Source organism: Macadamia integrifolia, chromosome 8 (assembly GCF_013358625.1).
Source record: "Macadamia integrifolia cultivar HAES 741 chromosome 8, SCU_Mint_v3, whole genome shotgun sequence".
Taxonomy (NCBI): domain Eukaryota; kingdom Viridiplantae; phylum Streptophyta; class Magnoliopsida; order Proteales; family Proteaceae; genus Macadamia; species Macadamia integrifolia.
Window position 1 is genome coordinate 23,993,837 of NC_056564.1, and position 20,987 is coordinate 24,014,823.

The 20,987-nt window shown below is 37.2% G+C and overlaps 2 protein-coding genes and 1 long non-coding RNA gene across 4 annotated transcripts; 1 reads left to right on the plus strand and 2 right to left on the minus strand.

Annotated features, from left to right (window-relative positions):
* Positions 1 to 1,504: 1,504 nt before the first annotated feature.
* On the minus strand, positions 1,505 to 3,034 carry LOC122085597 (F-box protein At5g03970-like). The gene has a single exon (XM_042654077.1). The coding sequence runs from the start codon at positions 2,925 to 2,927 to the stop codon at positions 1,653 to 1,655; it is 1,275 nt and encodes a 424-aa protein (XP_042510011.1). The 5' UTR covers positions 2,928 to 3,034; the 3' UTR covers positions 1,505 to 1,652.
* Positions 3,035 to 7,646: 4,612 nt separating this feature from the next.
* On the plus strand, positions 7,647 to 8,752 carry LOC122085944. Its single transcript, XM_042654571.1, has 2 exons — positions 7,647 to 7,950; positions 8,074 to 8,752. The coding sequence occupies exons 1-2, from the start codon at positions 7,925 to 7,927 to the stop codon at positions 8,741 to 8,743; spliced, it is 696 nt and encodes a 231-aa protein (XP_042510505.1). The 5' UTR covers positions 7,647 to 7,924; the 3' UTR covers positions 8,744 to 8,752.
* Positions 8,753 to 15,202: 6,450 nt separating this feature from the next.
* LOC122085823 lies at positions 15,203 to 20,183 on the minus strand. Of its 2 annotated transcripts, XR_006142239.1 has the most exons (5): positions 19,861 to 20,183; positions 17,716 to 17,835; positions 16,806 to 17,566; positions 15,728 to 15,806; positions 15,203 to 15,595 (listed from the first exon to the last, which is right to left on the minus strand). It is a non-coding gene; the product is annotated as an uncharacterized LOC122085823 (long non-coding RNA). The 2 variants fall into 2 exon arrangements; XR_006142238.1 differs by having other exon boundaries at positions 16,806 to 17,835.
* Positions 20,184 to 20,987: the final 804 nt, after the last annotated feature.

A 20,987-nucleotide genomic window follows, 5' to 3' on the forward strand; every position in this document is an offset into this window, starting at 1 on the left:
AACAAACCAAACATGTTGAGTCTTATAAAAAATAGATACTCTCTCTTCTTGTTTAATTTCCACCGTTGAGTTTGGAACCTTGAACAGATTGTCGATGATAAGGCGAAGGAAGGTGAGGATGATGTCAAGTCATCATGCCCCTCATGCTCCAGGCACTCCAGGCAACACACGTGCTACAATACGGACAGGGTTGCGAGAATGGAGCTAACCTCCAAAAAACTCATCCTCAGTTCAGATTGCAGGCTGCAACTTGCCTGCATGAAGTCGAAATTGCTAGTAATAGCTAGTCAGCCATACGACAATGAATTTGTTCCCCGGCTTTGTACACACTGCCCATTACACTATGGGAGTTGGCCATGCCTAAAGTCGATACCTTAACTGCAACACTGACATTGAGAGACGAAAGCTAGGGGAGCGAATAGGATTAGATACCCTAGTAATTTTAGCCGTAAACAATGGATACTAGGCGTTGTGCGTATCGACCTGTGCAGTGCTTAAGATTTGAAACGCCCCCTACAATAGTACAATGGGGAATTCCTGCATTTTACCTTCAGGATAAAATAACCACTGATCTTTGTCTATTCCATGCTAATCATTGGCATGGCTAGTATGGCCATATCTATAGTGATGGATTCGTTTCTGTGACCAAGAATTATCTCATAGGTTGCAGCGATGTTTTCCAACCATTATAAAGGCAAAGGCAACGTTCTTAATGATTGGGATTCAGGCCATATCGTCGTCAGGATCTTCTTGTGCTTCTCCAAGATTTTTCTTGGCTGCAGGATGCCGCTAAGAGGTGCCACTAGTAATGGCTGAGTGATTGCAAGAAACCCTTTTACGATGATTTCGTTGGGAATGGCGGAAGGACAGGGATGATCCATCATCCCAATTCTTTTGTTAAAAATAAATTATAATAAATTATATATTTATGGCAATTTTTTGTGAAACGGTTGGATTGTTTAATGATCGAGAATTGGAATCTGGCCAAGCTCCAGCCTCAGTCCTTTCATGGCTGAGCTCCCGCCTCTTCAGTCCCCTCACAGCCTAGCCCACGGACTAGTAGGCACCGTGACCCACAGGAACTTCCCCAGAATCAAGGGCGTATTTGCAAATAGTCGCAAATAGAGTGGACTGTAGGTCAAAGCTGAACTCTCCACAAACGATACTCCGGATCCACTGCCTATAAATAGCAATGTAAGCCCCGAAAGGGGGATCAATCACTCTTTTTACAAGAAATTCTCTTAAATAAACATTAAGCCCCCCCCCCCATTCCCCATTCCTTGATCGATCACTCGGAAACTTCAAATTTCTACAGAAATTATTCTACCATTAAATTCTAGACTAATAAACATTAAAAAAAAAAAAAAAAAAAAAAAAGAATCGACGAAATAAAATTAAGAACCACCAAGACGTGCATGTATATCCAATTATCTTGTGTGGGGCAAGTGCGAGGACAAGTGCAAAACTAGAGAACTTATCAGAAACATAAGTTGAGCTTGTACAATCACATCCTTATGTCAACATACAATCCCTTCAAAAATTTAGACAACAGATTCAAGAGGACATGAGGTGGTGTACTACCGGATGATCAAAACTATATCAAAATTTTAAAAAGAAAGAAAGGAAAAAGGGAAGATCTATCGATCAAGGAATCAGGGGCTGTCTATCTTTAATTCTAATAGTGGGAGAGGTGAGATGGGCCACAATGGAAGAAAGTATGGTTGTAGGCAATTACTGTACTCGGCAACATCGTCACGAAACTGAACTGCTTCAATTCTTGCGTCAATTGATGAAGGCTTGAAGTAGCATTGGAAGATTACGCCATTGAAATTGATAAATACAGCTTCTGGGTTATGAGGATGGAACGCCACTAGTCTTAAACAGCGAATATTGGATCGAAAATCAATATTTTGTAGATATCGTGAGAGTGACGGTTTTAAACTGAGTTGGAGCTTACGTCTCAATGACCATCCGTCGTAGTAGGGGTTTCTGTACTCCCGGCTGTAAACCCATACATCAATGAGCGTACAAGAGACATTGAGTCTAGCCATCTGGAGTAGGCCGTCAGTAGACTCCCCTAAGACAATATCGAAGCGGCTATCGGCGAGAGGATTCTTGATCATCTCTATATGCTCATCTTTCTTATACGGATCATACACCAAAATGCTGCTATAATAATCACTCATCCAGTAATCACTCATCCAGTAAATAGATCCTCTTATCACAGTGGTCTTCATAATCATTGGCCGTAAGAAGTAGTCATACGTCTCATCAGTGACGGTCACAGTGGATTGTCGCCATTCACCAGTCATGGAGGAAAAAATCTCAATCACAATGGACCCATTAATGCCTCTGTCAATGCCCGCACGCACTACTTTGTATACATTATCATTATCAACGGTGGTGGTGACAACCAGACTCATGAATGGTCGAACTAACGATTGCTGCTGTATAAGAGGAGAGGGAGGAAGTTTGTAAGACTCCCTTGTCAGAGGGTTGTGTATGTAATAGGTCGTGATAGGTGGACGGCTGCAGATCAGAAAAAGGCCATTAGAAGAGCATATGAAGTAACCGTCGAGATTTGCTTGAGATGATTCCAAACTGTTGATGATATTTGCAGCTTCTCCTTCTTCTTTTTCTTTTTGTAGTGTTGGCAAGAATGCCCACTTAGGTCTGCCACTAGTAACAGAGGAGACGGTCATTGTTGGGGTTACGAAGAAACCCAAGTGTAAGGCGCTGGTTCCTCTTAGGGATGCATAAGTGCTAGCGAAACACGGATCGGAGATAAGATGGTTCCACCTCTTCGATACACACTTGGATCTGAATACTGATTTGAGTGGTAAACGAAATAGGATCTCCTTAAGAATGTCATCACTGCAACACAATTCTGCGTCTCCATCGTCTACAATAGTACTAGTGCTACCCATGTTGTTGCTGAAAGTAGGGTCGAAAGCTTCTCTTCCCTATGGTCGTAGATGCTCAACGGCTGGAATCTTGATGCCCCGGCGCGGGTTGGAGAGAGGGAGACCTTGGATTTACGCCAGGGTTTTCTTCTCAGACGAAGTCTGATCGAGTTATTCTAGGAGATTTCTATCATATATATCTCTTTCCTAAGGAACTCAAAAACGATAACAACAATCTCAATCCGCGTGTTACGGAGAATCAGGAGGGTTTTGTTTTGGTAAGTTAGGACCCATATATCTTTCTAAAAAAACGAAAAATCTATATTTTAGGAGTTGTTTTTATTATATATCTTTCAAAAATTTCTCCCTACTCTTTGAATCTACATATTTCTCTAAAGTTTTTACTTAGAAACAAAATTCTTTCTAAATTTTCTCCCTCTTCTCTTTTTTTCTTTTAATCTATGTCTTTCTTAAAAAAAAAAAAAAAAAAAAAAAAAAAAAAAAAAAAAAAAACCATAATCTAGAAAATCGGTTTTACCTAAAAAAAAAAAGATTCTTTCTAAATTTTCTCGACCTTCTCTCTCACGTTTCTATCTTTCTAAAAAAAAAAAAAATCTATATTTAGGAGTTTTCTTTTCCCACCTTACTCTCACGTTCTTCTGAATCTGAGATTTCCCAACCATGGTTTCTTAAAATTGAACCAAATTTCATGTTTCCATGCCCTATTCGAGCCATTTGTTTGAGACAAGCTATCTAAGGATCTAAATGGTCACAAAAATGCCATCATTCTTTGCAGTTGTAAAGGTGACTGTACTCCTCGGCCGAGAATGAGATCGAGATGATAGGAGCAGGACTTGAGCCGGGTGATGGTGAAACGATAATATACCATGACTTCGAAGAGAATGTACGAGATATTGAAGGGAAGGTCCAAAGATGGAGTAGCCTTCGATTATAGAGTTGAAGAGAAGATAGGGGTTTTGTGATTGCAAAAAGATGATAATGGCATAGTGCATTTTGTTGAGGGAGCCAAAGATGGAGACGAAATAGGAGACAAAGTCATGGTGGCTCAGGCTCCAGCAGAGCCATGTAAAAAGGAAACTTAATGTTAAATTACCACTTCCATCTCTTCATCCAACTAAATGCAAGTTAATCTAAAGGGTAACTGAAGTAAGGTTACAAAACTTGTTTGTAACATACTTGCTTGCAAACAGATGAACCCATAAAAAAAAAAATCATCGTATACATAGATATGATGTGTTGATTTGGAATAAAACACTATATAGTAGGATCTGAAATACATAGATATGATTGTATACATATATATATATATATATATCACCCCATATAGGTATTTTTTTTTGGGGTTTCTTTTGCATGTAGGATCTGAAATACATAGATATGATGTGTTCATTTAGAATAAAACACTATACAGTAATATGAAAGACAATTACGTAGACCTTATTGGTATATACGTATATGGATCCATATCATAGTTAGTAAATTCAGGGACGGGCAATAATACGGGAACCGATACGTACGGCAATTAAATGGACTATATGGTAACAATGCGTTTCAAAAAATCCGGTGCAATAAAACGCATACGGCAATGATACAGTACATGTTTAATACGTGTTTAATACGGTTACTTTGTAAAAATCCGGGAGCAAAAATCCGGGACTAAAAATGATTGGTTGAAACTAAGGGCCCGTTTGATAACGTTTCTTCCGTTTCTATTTCAAGAAACGACAGAAACATAAATTTCCATTTCTAGAAATAGAAACGGAATTGAAGGTGTTTGATAAGTCATGTTTTTAGAAGTCGATAATAACCAGTGAAAAAATGGCCACAAGTTGTTTCCAGAAACGGCGAAACAAGTTCAACTTGTTTCGCCTGGGTCGTTTCTTGAACCATAAATAAGTAGAAATTTCTATTTCTATTTCTGAAAATAAGTGAAATGAAACAGTTTTATCAAACGTTTTTTGCTCTGTTTCTGCTGTTTCTGGAAACCAGAAACGGCAGAAACGCGTTTCTTGAAACGTTATCAAACGGGCCCTAAATTATAATCTACCATGCTTTTATGGACACTAAAATCCAATCGGATTTTTTCACATTTAATATTAGTTACATTTAACCCCTGGAAAGGATATGATAGAAAGAACTAAGAGGAGAATCAAACATCATCTCGTCTTGTAACTTTTACATGTTCTTTTCTTCTTCCTGGTATGAAAACAAGGTTCAAGAAGATGGAGAATAAGTGTTTACAATCGTTCATCCCAAAGATGCACTTCGATTTTCTTGAAATTTCCATGGGGGTACAATCTAAGACCCGTCACAGATCAATTTTAAGGCTCAAGAACCTCCTCCCTTCAACTCCTATGATTTCTTACATGCATGCAATATTGCAAGAACAAAGGGAGGAGAACACCAGTGTCATTTCCCTCTTTCTAATTCTTCACATTGTCCGATTGCAACTATGTTTGTAAATAATTGTTGGATCAATTCAAATAGCGATTGTATGCTAAATTTCCTAGAAAGATTTTCATTTCAACCCCTTTTGGAAAATCCCACCCATGGCCATCTTTGTCCATGTGAGTCATATCTTTTGAATCTTTCTTGTTTCTTGTTAAAAATTATTTGTAGATGCAATTGCCCTCGATTAGATTTTCAACTACGGAAGAGAAACGGAGAAGAGGAAGGGTTGATTGAGTTTTCAACAATCGATGGAAAGAGAAATGGAGAAGAGAATGAGAGCAGGGGGTTATTGATGTCTTATCTATCGCCCTTGGTCGCTGGCCGCCAAGAATGGAGATGGAGGGGAAGGGGTCACTAGGGCAAGGATTCCTCTTTTTTTGGTTTACTTAGATGAGGGAAGAAGAAGGGTTATAGTTTCAATCAATTAGGGTTCTTGATAGAGGACAAGGGTCGGGAATCGGGATTTGGCCCATTTGGGTTAATCTCTTCTTTTTTTTAATCCAAAATTTTTATTGAGTAAGTAACGTATTATACAAGTATTATTCATGTATAGTATGGTTATCTTTAAAATCCGTGTATGAAACGGTTTTTTGGGACTGATATGCCAAATTACGAACTTTTGAATTAAACGTTCGAATACGTGTATTATACGCATATAATATGGGTATTTTACTAACTATTCCAGATTGAAGAAATCGAAATATATGAATCCTCTTTTCTTCTCAAAACCCCATTTCCTCCCTAACCTCCAGTTCACACAGGTTTTTCTTCCCTCGCTCCGGCAACTCTCGTCGTTGGTCGTTGATTCATCCCCTTCCTTGAGACTTGAAGTATTGGGACTAAGTCACTTAGAGAGCACTGAGAGAGAGAGAGAGAGAGAGAGAGAGAGAGAGAGAGAGAGAGAGAGAGAGAGAGAGAGGGAAATGAGCTGGATAATATTTTTTTCATCACCGTTGCTGTCCACGAGCTACCAATGGTCACTGCTTGCAGGTATTCTCTGCCTTTTACCATCTAGGGTTTATGATTTTTGGTTTTCCTTTCTGTTTTCTTTCCCCACTAGTTATTGATTTTCCTTTCTATTTTATACTTGTAGTGGTGAGAAAGGGTAAGCTGAACAAGACGGCTGTCGGAGCTCAAATTTATTGTCTTTTTTCAGGTGAACGGAGCTCCAATCTACTATTGCTTTTTCGTTAGTGCTTTTTATGGTGTGTTTTTTTTTTTTTTTTTTTGTGGGAAGGGGAACAAGAGCTAATGGAGCTCAGAATTGACAAAGAAGAGCTGGAGAAAATTTATGGGGATAAGCATTGCAGAGCTGCCACTCTCATAAAAGACAAAGGTATGCGTTTTTCCTTGCTATTTCTTGTCAGCCTTTCAACATAGCTGTTCTCATAATTCTTTGATTTTGCTTTATGCAACCCAATTTGCTTTAGACCTTGCTTAGTTGTTCAGGGTTCAGATTTTTCAACAATTTTTACCTACTTAAAGTTATCAACTTCTCAAAAGCTCAAAAAATGTTTTTTTTTTTTTATGAAGCCCTCAAATTATAATGTCTAAAATAATCTTTCCCATGTCTGAAATTGTTTTCAGAAACCCTAGGTCAAGATTTAATTCCTGGGGACCATAGTATGTTTAAGACTCTGCCTTCTCTCTCTCTCTCTCTCTCTCTCTCTCTAGTCGAGTAGATATCTTCCCAAATTAAAAAATGATTTTTTGTGGTACAATTGTGCAATCACTGAACTGATAAGACATAATGATATGCACAATTATAGGTTTACAGTCAACCCTCATTGTCGGATTAGGCAGCATAATGGTGAAATAACAAGTGGTGCTTGGAGGACAAAGAGGAAGCGCGCTTGGGAAATGGTATTATGCATATATGGTTTCCCAACTATGGTTTCTGCACTCCAGGTATTTATCCTCAACCTTAATTATGTCTTCTGTGATGGAGTTTCTTTTGTTGAAATTTGTTTGGTATGGCCCTAAGGCTTTCCTATTTTTCATGGCTATGTAGAAAATCTTACCTTATTGTTTTCAATTGGAAGTGCTTTGTCTATTTTGTTTCTTCGTCTATTTTGTTTTTTAAAATGTTATTGACCTTGTAAAGTAATATTTTGCATCAATGACCTATGTACTACACCCTATTTTTTGTCTTATCCTGCACTGAATAGAATATTTGTTCCATATTATTGACTAAAATTGTTCAATCCTAACCTTCTGGTGTATGGACTTATATTTTTCTCGTTGGCCGTGTTTTAGTTCCTGTCTGGATAATTATGAGAATAAAGGTAACTTTTCTGCCGGAGTTTTTTCTGTATTTGGTAAGGGATATAAAGAATTGAGGTTAAATTTCATCAAGCCACTTGAATCATAGCCATCTATTGTAATTTGGAAGAGTTCAAATTCTCTATTTGATCTTAAGTACTTCTCTGCTGAGATTGCAGCTTGAGTGGGCCTAGCAGCATCCAAAGAAGTCATTGGTTGTTAGAGAAGCTACTGAAGAATTCAAATCCCTTACTAGCATTGTTAATAAGATCAGGTTTGCATATGCAATGGTTAATCTTATTGCATGGCAGAGGTAAAGTATCTCCTAGAAACTCCCCCCACTCTCTCTCTCTCTCTCTCTCTCTCTCTCTCTCTCTCTCTCTCTCTAGATTTCTATATCTATCTGCTCTTAAGATTTTTCCTTTCATTTCATCAGCTTGAACCTCACAGTAAACTTTTTCTCGACAAAATACCTGAAACACTCTGATGGATGTCCAAGCTTGCCAGTGCATATGAAGGTCCAAGTTTGTCCGATGGATGAACTTCCTTGCTTTGTGGGAGATGGCCAAATTTTAGAAGATAATGAAGATGCCCAGGAGGCTGAAAATGATTGTGATGATGGTCTAGTAACAGAGATGGATACACAAGTTCATAATTTTGCCGAATATCAGTGTAGCTTTGAAATGACTGGTGCTCATGTACAAACCAGAAGGATGGAAGATGGTGATAGTTTTGGAATTGGGATGCCTAGGGGCCCCCTCACTCCAAAAAGAAGAGATCACAAGACTCCTGTTGTTTCTGGTGATTGTAGTATAACCAGCACCTTAGGCACTATAGAAACAGTGGAAGATAGGGATACCTTTGAGGTGAGTAAAAAGGGTGATAGTAAATTAGGTCAGCAAGGTGAACTGCAAACATCAGAAGTTGCTGATGATGATCAACATCGATCAACTGACGGTCTTCTTTCCTCTCCTGAAGTTGAGATAATAAATTTGTTAACTCCCACTCCTGACCGGATTGTGTATTCACGTCGTAAGAAGAGAGCTTATTCATTTCTTCCAAAAATTATTGACTTAACAGAGTCACCTAACTTTATTCAATTATGAAATGTTGGACATGTAACCTACAATTGAAAAGATGAAAGCAATTTGACTCGGAATAAAGCATTTGCTTGTCTGATGTATCACACCTTGTAAAAATTCCTTTTTTCAATAAGTGTATTGTATCACACCTTATAACATTTCCATTTTCAAATAAGTGTACAATTCTTTTTGCAGTCAGAGTCTTAACTATTTGTAGAATTCATTTACAGCTGAGCAAGATAAGAAATTATTTGAAGAAAAACTGTCTGCAAGTTCAAAATCTTTTGAAATTTTGCATCTTCAGATGAATGATTTGTCTGTGAAATTGGAGTCAGTTGAGCAAACTATTAGAAACAGTTAGTCCTTTTCTATTGATTATTTTGTGGAGAATTCTTTTTGTTTCATCTAGTTCATTTCCTTGCAAGTGGTTGTTGAACTTGCTTTCTGGCTAGTATTTGTCAGACCCACCATCCTTGGTAAGAAAAAGCTAGCTCAATAATCATTAAAGGCAATCCAAGGGCATTTCTTGCATCAGATTCCACAAATGCAAGAACTTCAAACCAACCAAATGCAAGGTGTCACTCCATCTTGAAGGACTCTTCAACAACATGAAAGGCGGTAGAAGCATAAAAGTTTGTTTCCCATCAAAATGAACAAAATGAACAATCACAAAGAATTTTCATACTAATGAAAGCTTTCCACTTCTCTTGGAATTAAAGAGTAAACCTTGTACATCCAACACCACAAACTGCAAGGAGACTTTGTTTCAAACATCATTGAAGTAGGCCGCTGGAATCTCTTCGGGGGAAGACAATGTTGCCACACACTTGAACTGTTATAGAAAAAAGCTGGAATCAACTCTCTTTGGGCATGCATCACCAAGTAATTATAAATAAGTTAAAACGTAAACTTTCAATCAATATAAAAAAGTAAAGAGAGAATGACAAGATTGAAGAAAATTTCATGTCACCCACCAAAAGAAGGTTTGCATTCAATTGTCAAGTAATTTGATCGAAAGTTAAAGATAATAGAAACAAGTACTCTTGGTATGCTAATTAATATTTATATAATTCAGATAAGGGACTATGTTTGGTTGCTAAGAAGTTAGCTACAAACTAACTAATAGGGCAGACACATCTATGGCTTATACAGTTATTAAGAGAGTTTTACAGCAATTAGTACAAATAGTAAGACAGCCATGTAACTACAAGAAATAGACATGATCTAAATACCTTGGAGCTTCTAATGAATGAACCCAATGGTATACGTGTATCTTTCGCTCTTCCTTGCCCTATTTCAGCACCACCACAGATAGAAGTGAAAATTGCACCGGGTAAGTTATTCTTTTCAAGAACCTCAAACACTATATCTCTTGTCATTGCTATGGTGGTCAATGGAGTTGTGGGAGCTCCTTTCCTATAATGCATGGCATAGTGAGGAACTAGTCTCCAATATAAAATTTGATTTGCAAAGAAATAACTCAATAAACTTGCTCAAAAGAAATAATTTTCTTCAAGGAAAATTTTCAGATTTTGTAGTGGCAACAAGCAACACAGGCATGAAATGGAAGTTTGGAGCTGATGTCTGTACAGCAGGATCGGTCTATAATCTCTCTGAAATTTATTTTTTTTCAAGGGGGAAAGAGAAGGGGGAAGGGGGGGTATGATTTATCTAGTGAAAGAGCCAATGACATCAAAAGTACAATTTTAATTTCCACAACTGAGTTTCTAGTAACTCATGAAAAGTTATGGTCAACTGTTTCACGATTAAGCATTGAAGCATGCATTGTTGGACGTTATTTAGACTAATATACAACACTCAGATTGATCATATTTAATAAGGAAGTGCTTAAGATAACATAAACATCCTTGTTATCAAATTATGAGTCAGGAAAATGGCAGGAAGATTGGTTAAATAGTATAAACACTAAGAACCTGGGTTTTAGATTCTTTCGCGTCAACAAGCACTATTCAACAATAGTAAAAATTGTTTTTTTCCTCATCCTTGTATGTTGAATATTTTGACCTTGCACAACAAATAAAATAAGGTTATCCGGTATTCTAAGTTTCCAGACCAAGATATTTGAAAGGTAGAATCATAAGCTTACCAGACAACACAATTGCCACAGACCAACGCAATGCAGACATTCCATCTTACAGAACACAAATGTGTGAAATTTCTTGCATAGAAAAACCAAAAGAATATCAGAAATGAAAAATTTACCAAACTCAATGTAACAGGATTCCAATTTATGTGTCTTGTCTGTATTTTTTCGTTATTTCTCTGTGTACATCGGGAAATAATTCCGCCCTTTTTTTTAATTTATTTTTTGCTTTAAGCTAGCTTTTGTTGGACTGTTCAGTTTCATTTATAAAATATCTTAGCTTATAGAATGAAAAAGGATTCTGGCATCTAGATTGCTAAACCAAGGGAATAAGTAATAAGTCATCAGCATAACTTGAGTGCAGATCTATCCAAATTGATTTGCCATTTGAATTAGTACAAATCTATCCAACATTGATTCTCATGTTTTAATACATGTATTTAATTTATATATATTGGTAAGAAAAATAACAGGATCACTAGTAACTAATATGGGAACTTTCTTGATTTACCTTAGTTGTATATCATATGCTTCTAACACAATAGGACAGATAAAAAGCAATTTTCTCTCAGTTTAAAGGGACCATTGCAATAACAAAAACTTTTTCATCAAGATAAGATATGGTAATCACACTTCCTGAAAGTTCTCAAATAATGGTTATTCATCAAATCTCCCATAATCCACTCTGTGTCAAACTGTAATAGTAAAGGAAAATTCAAAATTTTTATCCATTAATTGGAAAAGTCAAAAAAACTGACCAAGAACAGCATATGGGAAGTTGAAAGCTATAATTACACCAACTAATCCGAGAGGATTCCACACCTGTGACATAAAAAGCATGTGCAGGACGCTATAATTTGCATATGGAGGAGTTACTTTCAGTTATCATAGTCCAAATTCACAAAGACGAATCGCACCTCCAACATCATATGATTTGGTCTTTTTAAAAATACAGAGCAGTGCAAACCCTGTCAGAAATGAAAACTTAGACTAGAAGTACCCGTCAGGGTTAAGTGTCTCTCCGGTTTGCAAGAGCTCCTACCTCCCATGATATAATAACCTATAACAATATAGCCATTGTAACACAAGAATAGTACTAGAAGTATCCAGTCCTTTTGTAGTTCTCTGGAACTTCTTCCCTTTTCTGCCTACGAACGAACCCAAACAATCAGGAGAAACCCATTTCGCACAAAAAAATAAAAATGACGAGCTCGACGAGGAGAGAGAGAGATGGCAAAGATGGTTGACGAGAGTCGACGAGGCGGGGTGTGGATTTGGATAACAGGGGTTTGTGGTCAGGAAACAAATTGACGAGCTCAGAAGAAGGTGTTAGATTTTGACGAGATGGCAAGGGAGAGGGAGGGATAAAGATAATGAAGGATGACTAAAGGGAGACACCATACACTCACTCTCTATCTCCCGCGACTCCCTTCTCCCATTCACATTGTTCTCTCTGTCTCCCTACCTTCGTCTCTTTGCCTCACTCCCTCTCTGCTCCCACTCACTCTCCCTGTTTCCCCAATCCTTTTCTGCCTCTCAGGCCCTCTCTCTTTCCCTGCTCTCATGCACTCACTCTCTCCCACTCTTTCTGATTCTCTCCCATTTTTTCTCGTCTCTACTCTATTGGGGGATTGAAAATGTCTCTGTTCCCACCTATATTGGCATTTACAAAATCCATTCGGGCCTAAAGAGTCATGCATATGATTGAAAAAAGGTTCATCCAATGAAATATAACGAGCTGTACTGAAACACATTAGTCGCACATGATTGATGACACATTACTTCTCTAAGCGGTGTCAATTTTGGACTAGTTTTAGTTTGATTTCGTTGGTTTCAATGTGAAACCGAGTGAAATCAAAACATGAACTTATAAGGGTGCATCGGTCCTGATTGGGTTTTGATTTAAAAGTTTTGGTTTCTTGTCAGTTCACTATTGGTTTGATTATCTGATTTGGTTTATGTACAATTTTGTTTTTGTACGATCCAAATCCCTACCGGAATGGATCTTACAATGCTCCACGAACGATTTTGAATTGTCTTTTTCTCTGCCATTTCTCAATATGTTGACATGTAACAAGTGCTATCAGTTTGAGCCTAGGGGTACCAATCCAAATGACAACCTGAATGTATTTTTATTTCCTCAATATGGATCATATGATGCTTCATATAGGTAAACCCACGGATTTTTTTTTTCCGGCTAAAAATTCATGTGTATTAAGTAATGAGAAAAGGGAAAAAAGAAAAATATACAAGCATATTATATCATTTGGGCTCAGAGGGAAACTACTCCACCTTTAGCATTGTCATCAGCAGAGAAGAAACTGCACCTAAGACCCAAACCCAAAGCAAATACTGAAATAACTTATTTAAATCGGTATCTAGGCCGACACTGACTATCTAATTCTAAATCCATGACAACCAGTGCAGGCCAAATAGAGATTGGAGAAGATAACTCATACTTTGCATCTGACTTGGCAAGGAAGTCCGCGACTGGGTTACCTTCACCAAGGCAATGAGTTATTTTTACCACAACAACGATTGCAAGTACGGAATCAAACTCATCCACCTTTGCAACCCAATCCATGGAATTTTCCAATTAGATATGAGAAGCACCACAGCCACAGAATCACTCTCAATCTAGAGTTTAGTGACCCCATCTCTCTTGCCATTTCCAATCCTAAAATAACAGCCATTATTTCAAACTCAAAATTCATGTGTATTCCCAAGAATTGTCTGACGGACTGCAATACCTCAACTTTATCATTCTGGAAAACTCCACCCGCCAAGCCGAATAGTTAGACTATAAATGAAGGCCCATAATTATTCAATGTGAACATTAAATCACTATAGTTTTATACAAAAAATAATCATAATAGAAGTGACCCAAATCTTTAATAAAGAAGAAAAATGATATGCGGTTATGGTTGTTTTTTAATAAATTGGGTCGGGCGGGGTAGGTCAGGCTACAATGAGTCGGTTTAGGTCAGACCTATAGTCGGTCAGTTCGGTCGGTTGCCCGAGGGACTAGCTACCTGCACCGTGAACGCCCGTTTAATAAATGTGTGGGCTTGCCTAACATATTTATTAATCAGGCCTGTCCAAGTCCAACCATAAACGTGCTGGGCCATAAACCCTTATACTTGTATACCAATACATAACCATTATACCCCATACTCTATACCCCCAATACCCTATAGGGCCTATACCCCATACTTTCTCTTTTTACCCTATACCCTTTTACCTTTCCTGTTTACTAATTAAGGAAACACCTCTCATGGCCACTTCTACAGTTCCACATCCTCTGCTGTACCACTACCCCAACTGCCCAAATATGTATGGAAAATTGACTCCCCTCGAAGATATTCATTTGTAAGATCCAATACCCCAATTGCCCAAGTATGTCTGAAAAATTGACATGAAAGGAATAAATGCCAATCAGTTTCTCGATCACGATGACAGAAGGGACAATCATCAAGTAAAGAAAAGAGATGATTGAGGTTACTTTTAGTGTGAATACCATTCATTAACAATTTTCATAGGAAATATTTGGATTTAGGATGCCCTTTTTCTTTCCACAAATATGACCATATCAAGGATTTACAACTCGTTTATTAGGATGCTCTTTGAGAAAGAATAAAACTAGCAGCAATTTTTGTAGTTAAAGTGTCTTTCTTTGAGCATTGGTAGAAAATGGAGTTCTCAAAATCCACCTAAGAGAGGGCATGGTAAGAATCTTAGAAACCGGCTTCTGAAAGAGAGATGTGACAAGTGCTGCATTCCAGCTTCACAGGACAAGTAGCAAGTTCGAAACATACACTAACAAGAAAAACACACATCTAATTGCTCATCTCAAGTATTATTTGAAAATCATTTACCATAACGACACCTATTTCTATATGATTGCCTTAACTAACTTTGTTAAAAATAGTTGAACCAAAAGAGTCTTGGTGGATTTGAACCATCATCCCCTTAGAACATAATTGAGACATGCTCATGTTCCAAGTGCTCTACCAATTGAGCTAAAGACCCATAAAGTAAAGTTGTCAAGTAAAGATGCAATAAGACTACAAGAATTCCCTTTCGTACTTTTTATACAGAATTTCACTTCTTTGAGTGAGTAGAATTTCATAAAACCTACAAGAAGTCACAAACTAAGTGAGTTATTAAAATAGAATTTCACCACTGCAATCAAGTTGATCAAAAGTAAAAACCAAGTGATGTTAGTAAAGATATTTGTAGAAGATCAACCTATGGTAATCCTTGCATGATCAGTAAAAAGCATAGGCGACACCAATATTTGCCACTTCATGATCAGTAAAAAGCGATGTTATTAAAGATATTAGTAGAAGCTCAACCTATATTTGCATGAATTCCAAATATAAAAGGTAATTGTGAAATACGTTTCATGAAATTGGAATATGTCCATCAAGTCCAATTCTAAACACTTATGACCCAAGAGAAGTTTCACAAAACCAAGGATTATGCACATTCAAGAATCACATCATATGCTCCAAGTACCTTTTTATTGTTGTTCAGCTGTTGATTTAAAAATTCTACAACATCTTCAGCATAGTCAATTTAACCCAATGGTATACCCCTCTTTGTAGACTGAATGAATCGTACTCAGACAATTTATATACAGCATAGTCACCTTCACCTTCAGCTTTTAAAGATCTGCTTGAGTAACTTCTCAACACCACCTTCTTGAAGAATTCTGGCACCCAACCTCAATTTCCCCTTCACAGTTACAGATACCTTGGGCCCCAATCTAACTGTAACATCCAACAATTTGGAACAACATTCAAATACTGTTCACTATTTTAACAAATGGCAATACTAAGTTTTGTGAAGAAAGAAAAGGGAACAAAAAATAGATAATTCAACTCTAACAATAATACAGTTACCATGCTCACGAACTCCATGTGTGAAACTATCAGTTTTTTTCCCTAGCTTGTTGATCCATTCTTTCAGTGTCAACTCTGTCTGCATTGGCAAAGCTAAACCATTTATGCATAGCTTAAAGATTTAAAATATTTTGGTATAGGTAATAGTATAGCAAATTAGCTTTTGAATATTTGCAATATATAATAGAAACAGAGACAGAGAAAAGAGTGAGATTACATTGTTTGGATCTGGGAGACTCCTTTGAAGGAGTGGAAATAAAATATGGGCTAGTAGTTTCTGATAGAATAATATGTTTCTCTCCTGATTTTTCAACTGAATAGGATATTGAGTTCATCGGAATTCCGATGACATGATCGGGAAATTGGTTCTTCATTTTGAATGAACACAGATTCAATTTGCTAACACTAGCTATTTGAAAAGCCTCCTCTCTCTTATCTGAGACTACAAAGGACCCATATATTCTCCACGGCCAGAGAAGAAGATGAATGGATTTCAGTGGTGGAGAAAAACTAGCAATTTGGTAGTATATATAAAGGAACAGAGTTGGGTGGTGAATCATAAAATTCTGCTGCCAAGTCATCTATGGCTCATCAACAGAAATAAAGACATATGGATAAAGAAAGCAAAAGAAAAAGGTCCTATAGACTAGGAGGATGTAATGGAATCTTACATACTAGTACTTTATTCACTGTAATTGAAACAAAATGCAATTGTTAAACCATTTGAGGACTCAATAATCAAATGAAATCATAACCTGGGTCGTAAGAAAATGTATTGCTTATGTGAATTTAATTATGATTTTGGAGGTGATTATGCAGTTCTTATACGACTACTTAACCATAGCACATAGGATCATTGATGACACAAAAAATTGTCTTTCCAGTTCCACCATTGTTACTACTTTTAAGTTTATTATTCCTGTTATTTCCTGATCAAAAAGTATCATTTTCGTAGAAGTTACAATTGAAGACCCATAGAGAGATCCCAATATATTCAAACCCCATATGCAATTAGGTCTAAAGCTTCCAATTGGATCAACATTGCTAACTTTCAAAGACTAGGAAGGTGTCCGCACACCTTGATTGCTTGCCATTGAGTCAGCTTCATCCCTCTCCATAAGATATGATGATCAATAGAAACTGAAGAAAATGGTCCTCACTCCACGAAGACAAGCCAATACAAGTCTCATATGTTAGAACTGAAACCCTAGATTCTCAATTGACAATTATTCATGAGCATTCATTTTAAAAAGCAGCTAATTAGAAATATGCCCAACAAATCACATGGAACAACTCATTTAATGGCTGGTGAAATGAAGATATCCAACTCATATAAATGGAAGCGCAAGTTAACATCCACTCATAGAAAAACTTAGTTTTTTCAAGAGTTATGGTACGGTTGCACACCTTTTTCCTTCCAAGTTTCAGGTTGCAATTAACTAAAACATCAGTGCCTATTCATTTACTTCATCCAAATAGATAGATGCAAAGATATACAAGTACATATATAGCTGTCACATGCTCAAGAAGTACTAAATTTTCAACCCAGTCCAAAAGAAAACAGATATTTAATCACCTACCATATGGTAGATGAGTCCTGGAGTAATCTCCTACCATATGGTAGAAAGTAGAATGTAGATGATGTCCTCATATAAACTAGCCACATCAAAAAATAAACAACTTAGCACCAAAAAATACAGCAGATGTTCTTACATTCAGCAACTCATCTATATCATAACCCTGCAACACATGAATTTGCATCCTCATTCGCTCTTGCAATATAGGCTTACCTACCCGTCAAAAGTTTAGAAGAGTGCACACAATTGAATGCTAGCTGGGCTATACATTTCATGAAAATAAACAGATATTTTAATCTCTTATGAACTTACAAAAATAACATCAATCTTGTATTGGAGGCAAAAAATCAGAAAACTACACCATAGAGGAACATGAGGATTCAAATCCAAAAGAGAAGACAAAGGGCTAACCTTCCAGTAGCTGAAAATATGTACGGGGCATTCATAATGTAATATGTATTCGTCTTCTCTGGATAGTTTAGATCATCAACAGTAGATATAGACATCAATGTAGCTGCATTAGCAGATGATCTACAGTAACATGCAACAAGCATTGAAGCAACTAATCAAACGGGTTAAGGTAGGAGCATGCCTACGTAGAAAATAATAATCCAAAAAAAAATGTTCACTATGAATAAGGGAGACTTCGATTTTTGATCAATTAACTCTGACTATTGAAATGCACATGAACAAAGATAAACAATTAAGAATCATAGAATGAAACAAGAAGAAAATAATGTGGAAATATACTTGTAATAGTTTTTCAAGAACTAATATTTTTCCACACATTTTTGCCATTAATTGCTCTTGGACAGGATAGTAGCGGAAAGGCTATAAATGGTCATCTCACTTATACTCCTTGAAAATTTTGGAAACATTCATTTCCCACTAGAAAATGTGCTCGTGGACTATAAGGTCACTTCATTGGGCTGCCCCTAGTCATTGACAGTGAAGAGGGCATAGCCAACTGTTGAGGCTTTCTTTCCTTCGATAACAGCTCTGTTAATATGTCTTTTTCTAAGAGGAGCTGTGGTTGGAATTAAGGTTTCGAAGAGGACAAGCACATCTCCCATCTAAATTAAGTCAATCAACAATCGATAAACCCATTCTTCCCATGGCATTCAAATGGATGAAGACTAATTTTGACTTTCCTCTATCTTTGGACAGGTCTATAATCTTCTTTCCTCTCCCCTCATCTAAAAAATCATTATGGAATGTACCAACCCAGCTTTCTATCTTGTAGATCTCAATAACTAGAGACGAAGTCTGAAATGGCATTGTTGCTTCGCAATACCTGAAAACCGTATGTGACTCGTATAATGTTGCAACCCAATGGTAGATTAATCTAACACCAACCTCTACAACTAAAAGGAGGCTTCTCAAGCTCATGTCCAAATCAACCAGGTTAAAGCCAACAAAGTCATCAACATAAGAATAGTCATAGCTCACTTCTTATGCAGAAATTAGGGGAGCTAAAGTTTTCTCAGCAACTTGAGGACTCAGGGGAATGGTAAATGAAAGGGACTATTTCCCTCAAGCTCGAAGTACCTTAGTTTGCCACTATCACTGAGATTTTATATATCAAAATCATTTCAGAAAGCAACTGAAGGGTGGAACATGGGTGGGGTTAAAAAAGAATCAACTGACCCAACTCATCCAACCTAGTACTGATGGATTAACCCATAAAGATGAGGGACAACACTTCATACAAAGCCAGTTCATATCTAGACTAGTACTGATGGATTAGCCCATAAAAATCATTGAATCACAAGTGGCCATGAGCAAGGTAACCACCCAGTGCCACCCAGCTGACATGGATCAGATATCCTACAAACATTATGAGCAAGTAAAATTGGGAGTTGGGAAGAAGAAAGAATGTATCAAATAGGCAATATTATTAAAAAAAAAAAAAAAATTCTCTACTTTCTGAGGGATTCAGCCTGAGAAACCAAGGATTTTAAGATTGGAACCCATGTTAAAATCCTTCTAGAATCAAAGGGAAGTTTTTTCATTTAAAATTTTTAAAGACTTATCTCTGACAGTCCTACTAAGACAATCAGGCTGTGAAATTTTAAGCAGCCTCATTGACTTCTACATGTTCCTCCCCCGTTGAATGCTATGAAATGAAGCCCAAAAAGTGAGTTTTTCAGTACACGGGAATGGACTTTGAAGTTTGAATAGGAGAATCCCATTCCAACACTAGCAACCTGTATCACCACAACTCACTGGAAGGGGAATCCATAATAATTTTTCCGAGTCGGTTTATTCATCATGCAAACCAGCAAACAAAAAATTAGAAGATCAATCGTCATTGTGGAAACAAGAATCAAACACAAAGAAGAACAAACTAAACTACACGCATGCCAAAGTTATAAAGCATCCAAACTCAAGATTAGAAGATCGATCGTCATTGTGGAACTAAGAGTCAGAGAATTTTCAAAACCGAATCAACTATATCTACCGGTAAAAAGGAGAAAACAAAGAAAATAAATACAGAAAAAGAGGTGTCGCCTAATCGAGACCGGAGTGCATAGGGTTAGTGTTTGCGAAGCAAACCAAATCGCTTCCTGCCGTTGCAATCAAGCTTAACAGACATCCAACTTGAAGATCCAACAAGGATTGGAAGAAGCCCCCACGCTAGGGAAAGCCTCGCGAGAAATCGAAGAGAAAAACGAAGCCTTGCCAAGCAGGGAGAAGACGAACCCAAAAAACTAGTAGCAGAAACGGCCGGAAAGGTCGGGGAGCATTGTATGTGTTTGGATTGTATTTTGCCTTTTTTCTTTTTTCTTTTCTTTGTGCAAGATCGTATTTTTCTCCCAACGTATATGGGCGGCGTATGAAATCAATGATGGATTGAGATTTATTGATGCCAATCCTATAGATAGGATTACTCCCGAGTCCCGACCACCAATACAGTAAGCTGTGGTGCCGATCAGAAAAACTTTTGCCTTTTTTTTGGGGGAAGAGTTCTCTGTCCACGAATACAACCTCTCCATCAACACATGACTTAATGAGAGCTATCATAAAAACATTAGTAGGATAAGAGTTATTGTCTTTCATAGGGGGTGAGGGAGTCATTTTATCTTCCATGTGTCTAGACACAGCCCCCACGTTATCCTTGATAAACCATTTTCCTTAATAATTGATAGCCAAGGATATATGAATAAGGGTAAGAGATGTATCCTCTACTCGTGTGTTCATCACCACGTGCACTTCAAGTGCCAACATCTGTCCCATTTATAGCCATTTAAAGAGTGAAGAAGGGTATTTTGAAAGTAAAAGGAATAAATGTTAGCACTTAAAGGGCATGTGCAGATGAACATACATGCAGAGGATCTCAACTCTAAATAATGATGAATGGTTGTGTGGCATATGCTATGCAGCCTGATGGCATTCTTTCTCCAAACTAATTAATACATAATGGATATTAGTTTTCATAGTGAATTAATACTGAGGGAAAGGGTGTGAATCGGTCAGTTCATTCTGATCATGGTGGAGCCAAGAGAGTTTTTTGTTGATTCACTGATTGATTGATCGATCTAAGTAGACCCTTAGGTCCACTCCTCATATGTCAAGCTTCAAACTTATTGGACTTTGTGACATGGTAGAAAGAGTTTTGAAATTTCCAAGATTATAATAGTAATCAAAATACGTACCAAATGAGTGCATGAACATATATAGGA

What these genes read in the sequence shown, in the direction of transcription:
- LOC122085597 (XM_042654077.1), bottom strand. Translation starts at nt 2,927, where the DNA reads ATGGGTAGCACTAGTACTATTGTAGACGATGGAGACGCAGAATTGTGT.
- LOC122085944 (XM_042654571.1), top strand. Translation starts at nt 7,925, where the DNA reads ATGGTTAATCTTATTGCATGGCAGAG. An exon ending in AATCTTATTGCATGGCAGAG is followed by an intron (nt 7,951 to 8,073) that starts GTAAAGTATCTC and finishes TCATTTCATCAG; the next exon opens with CTTGAACCTCACAGTAAACT.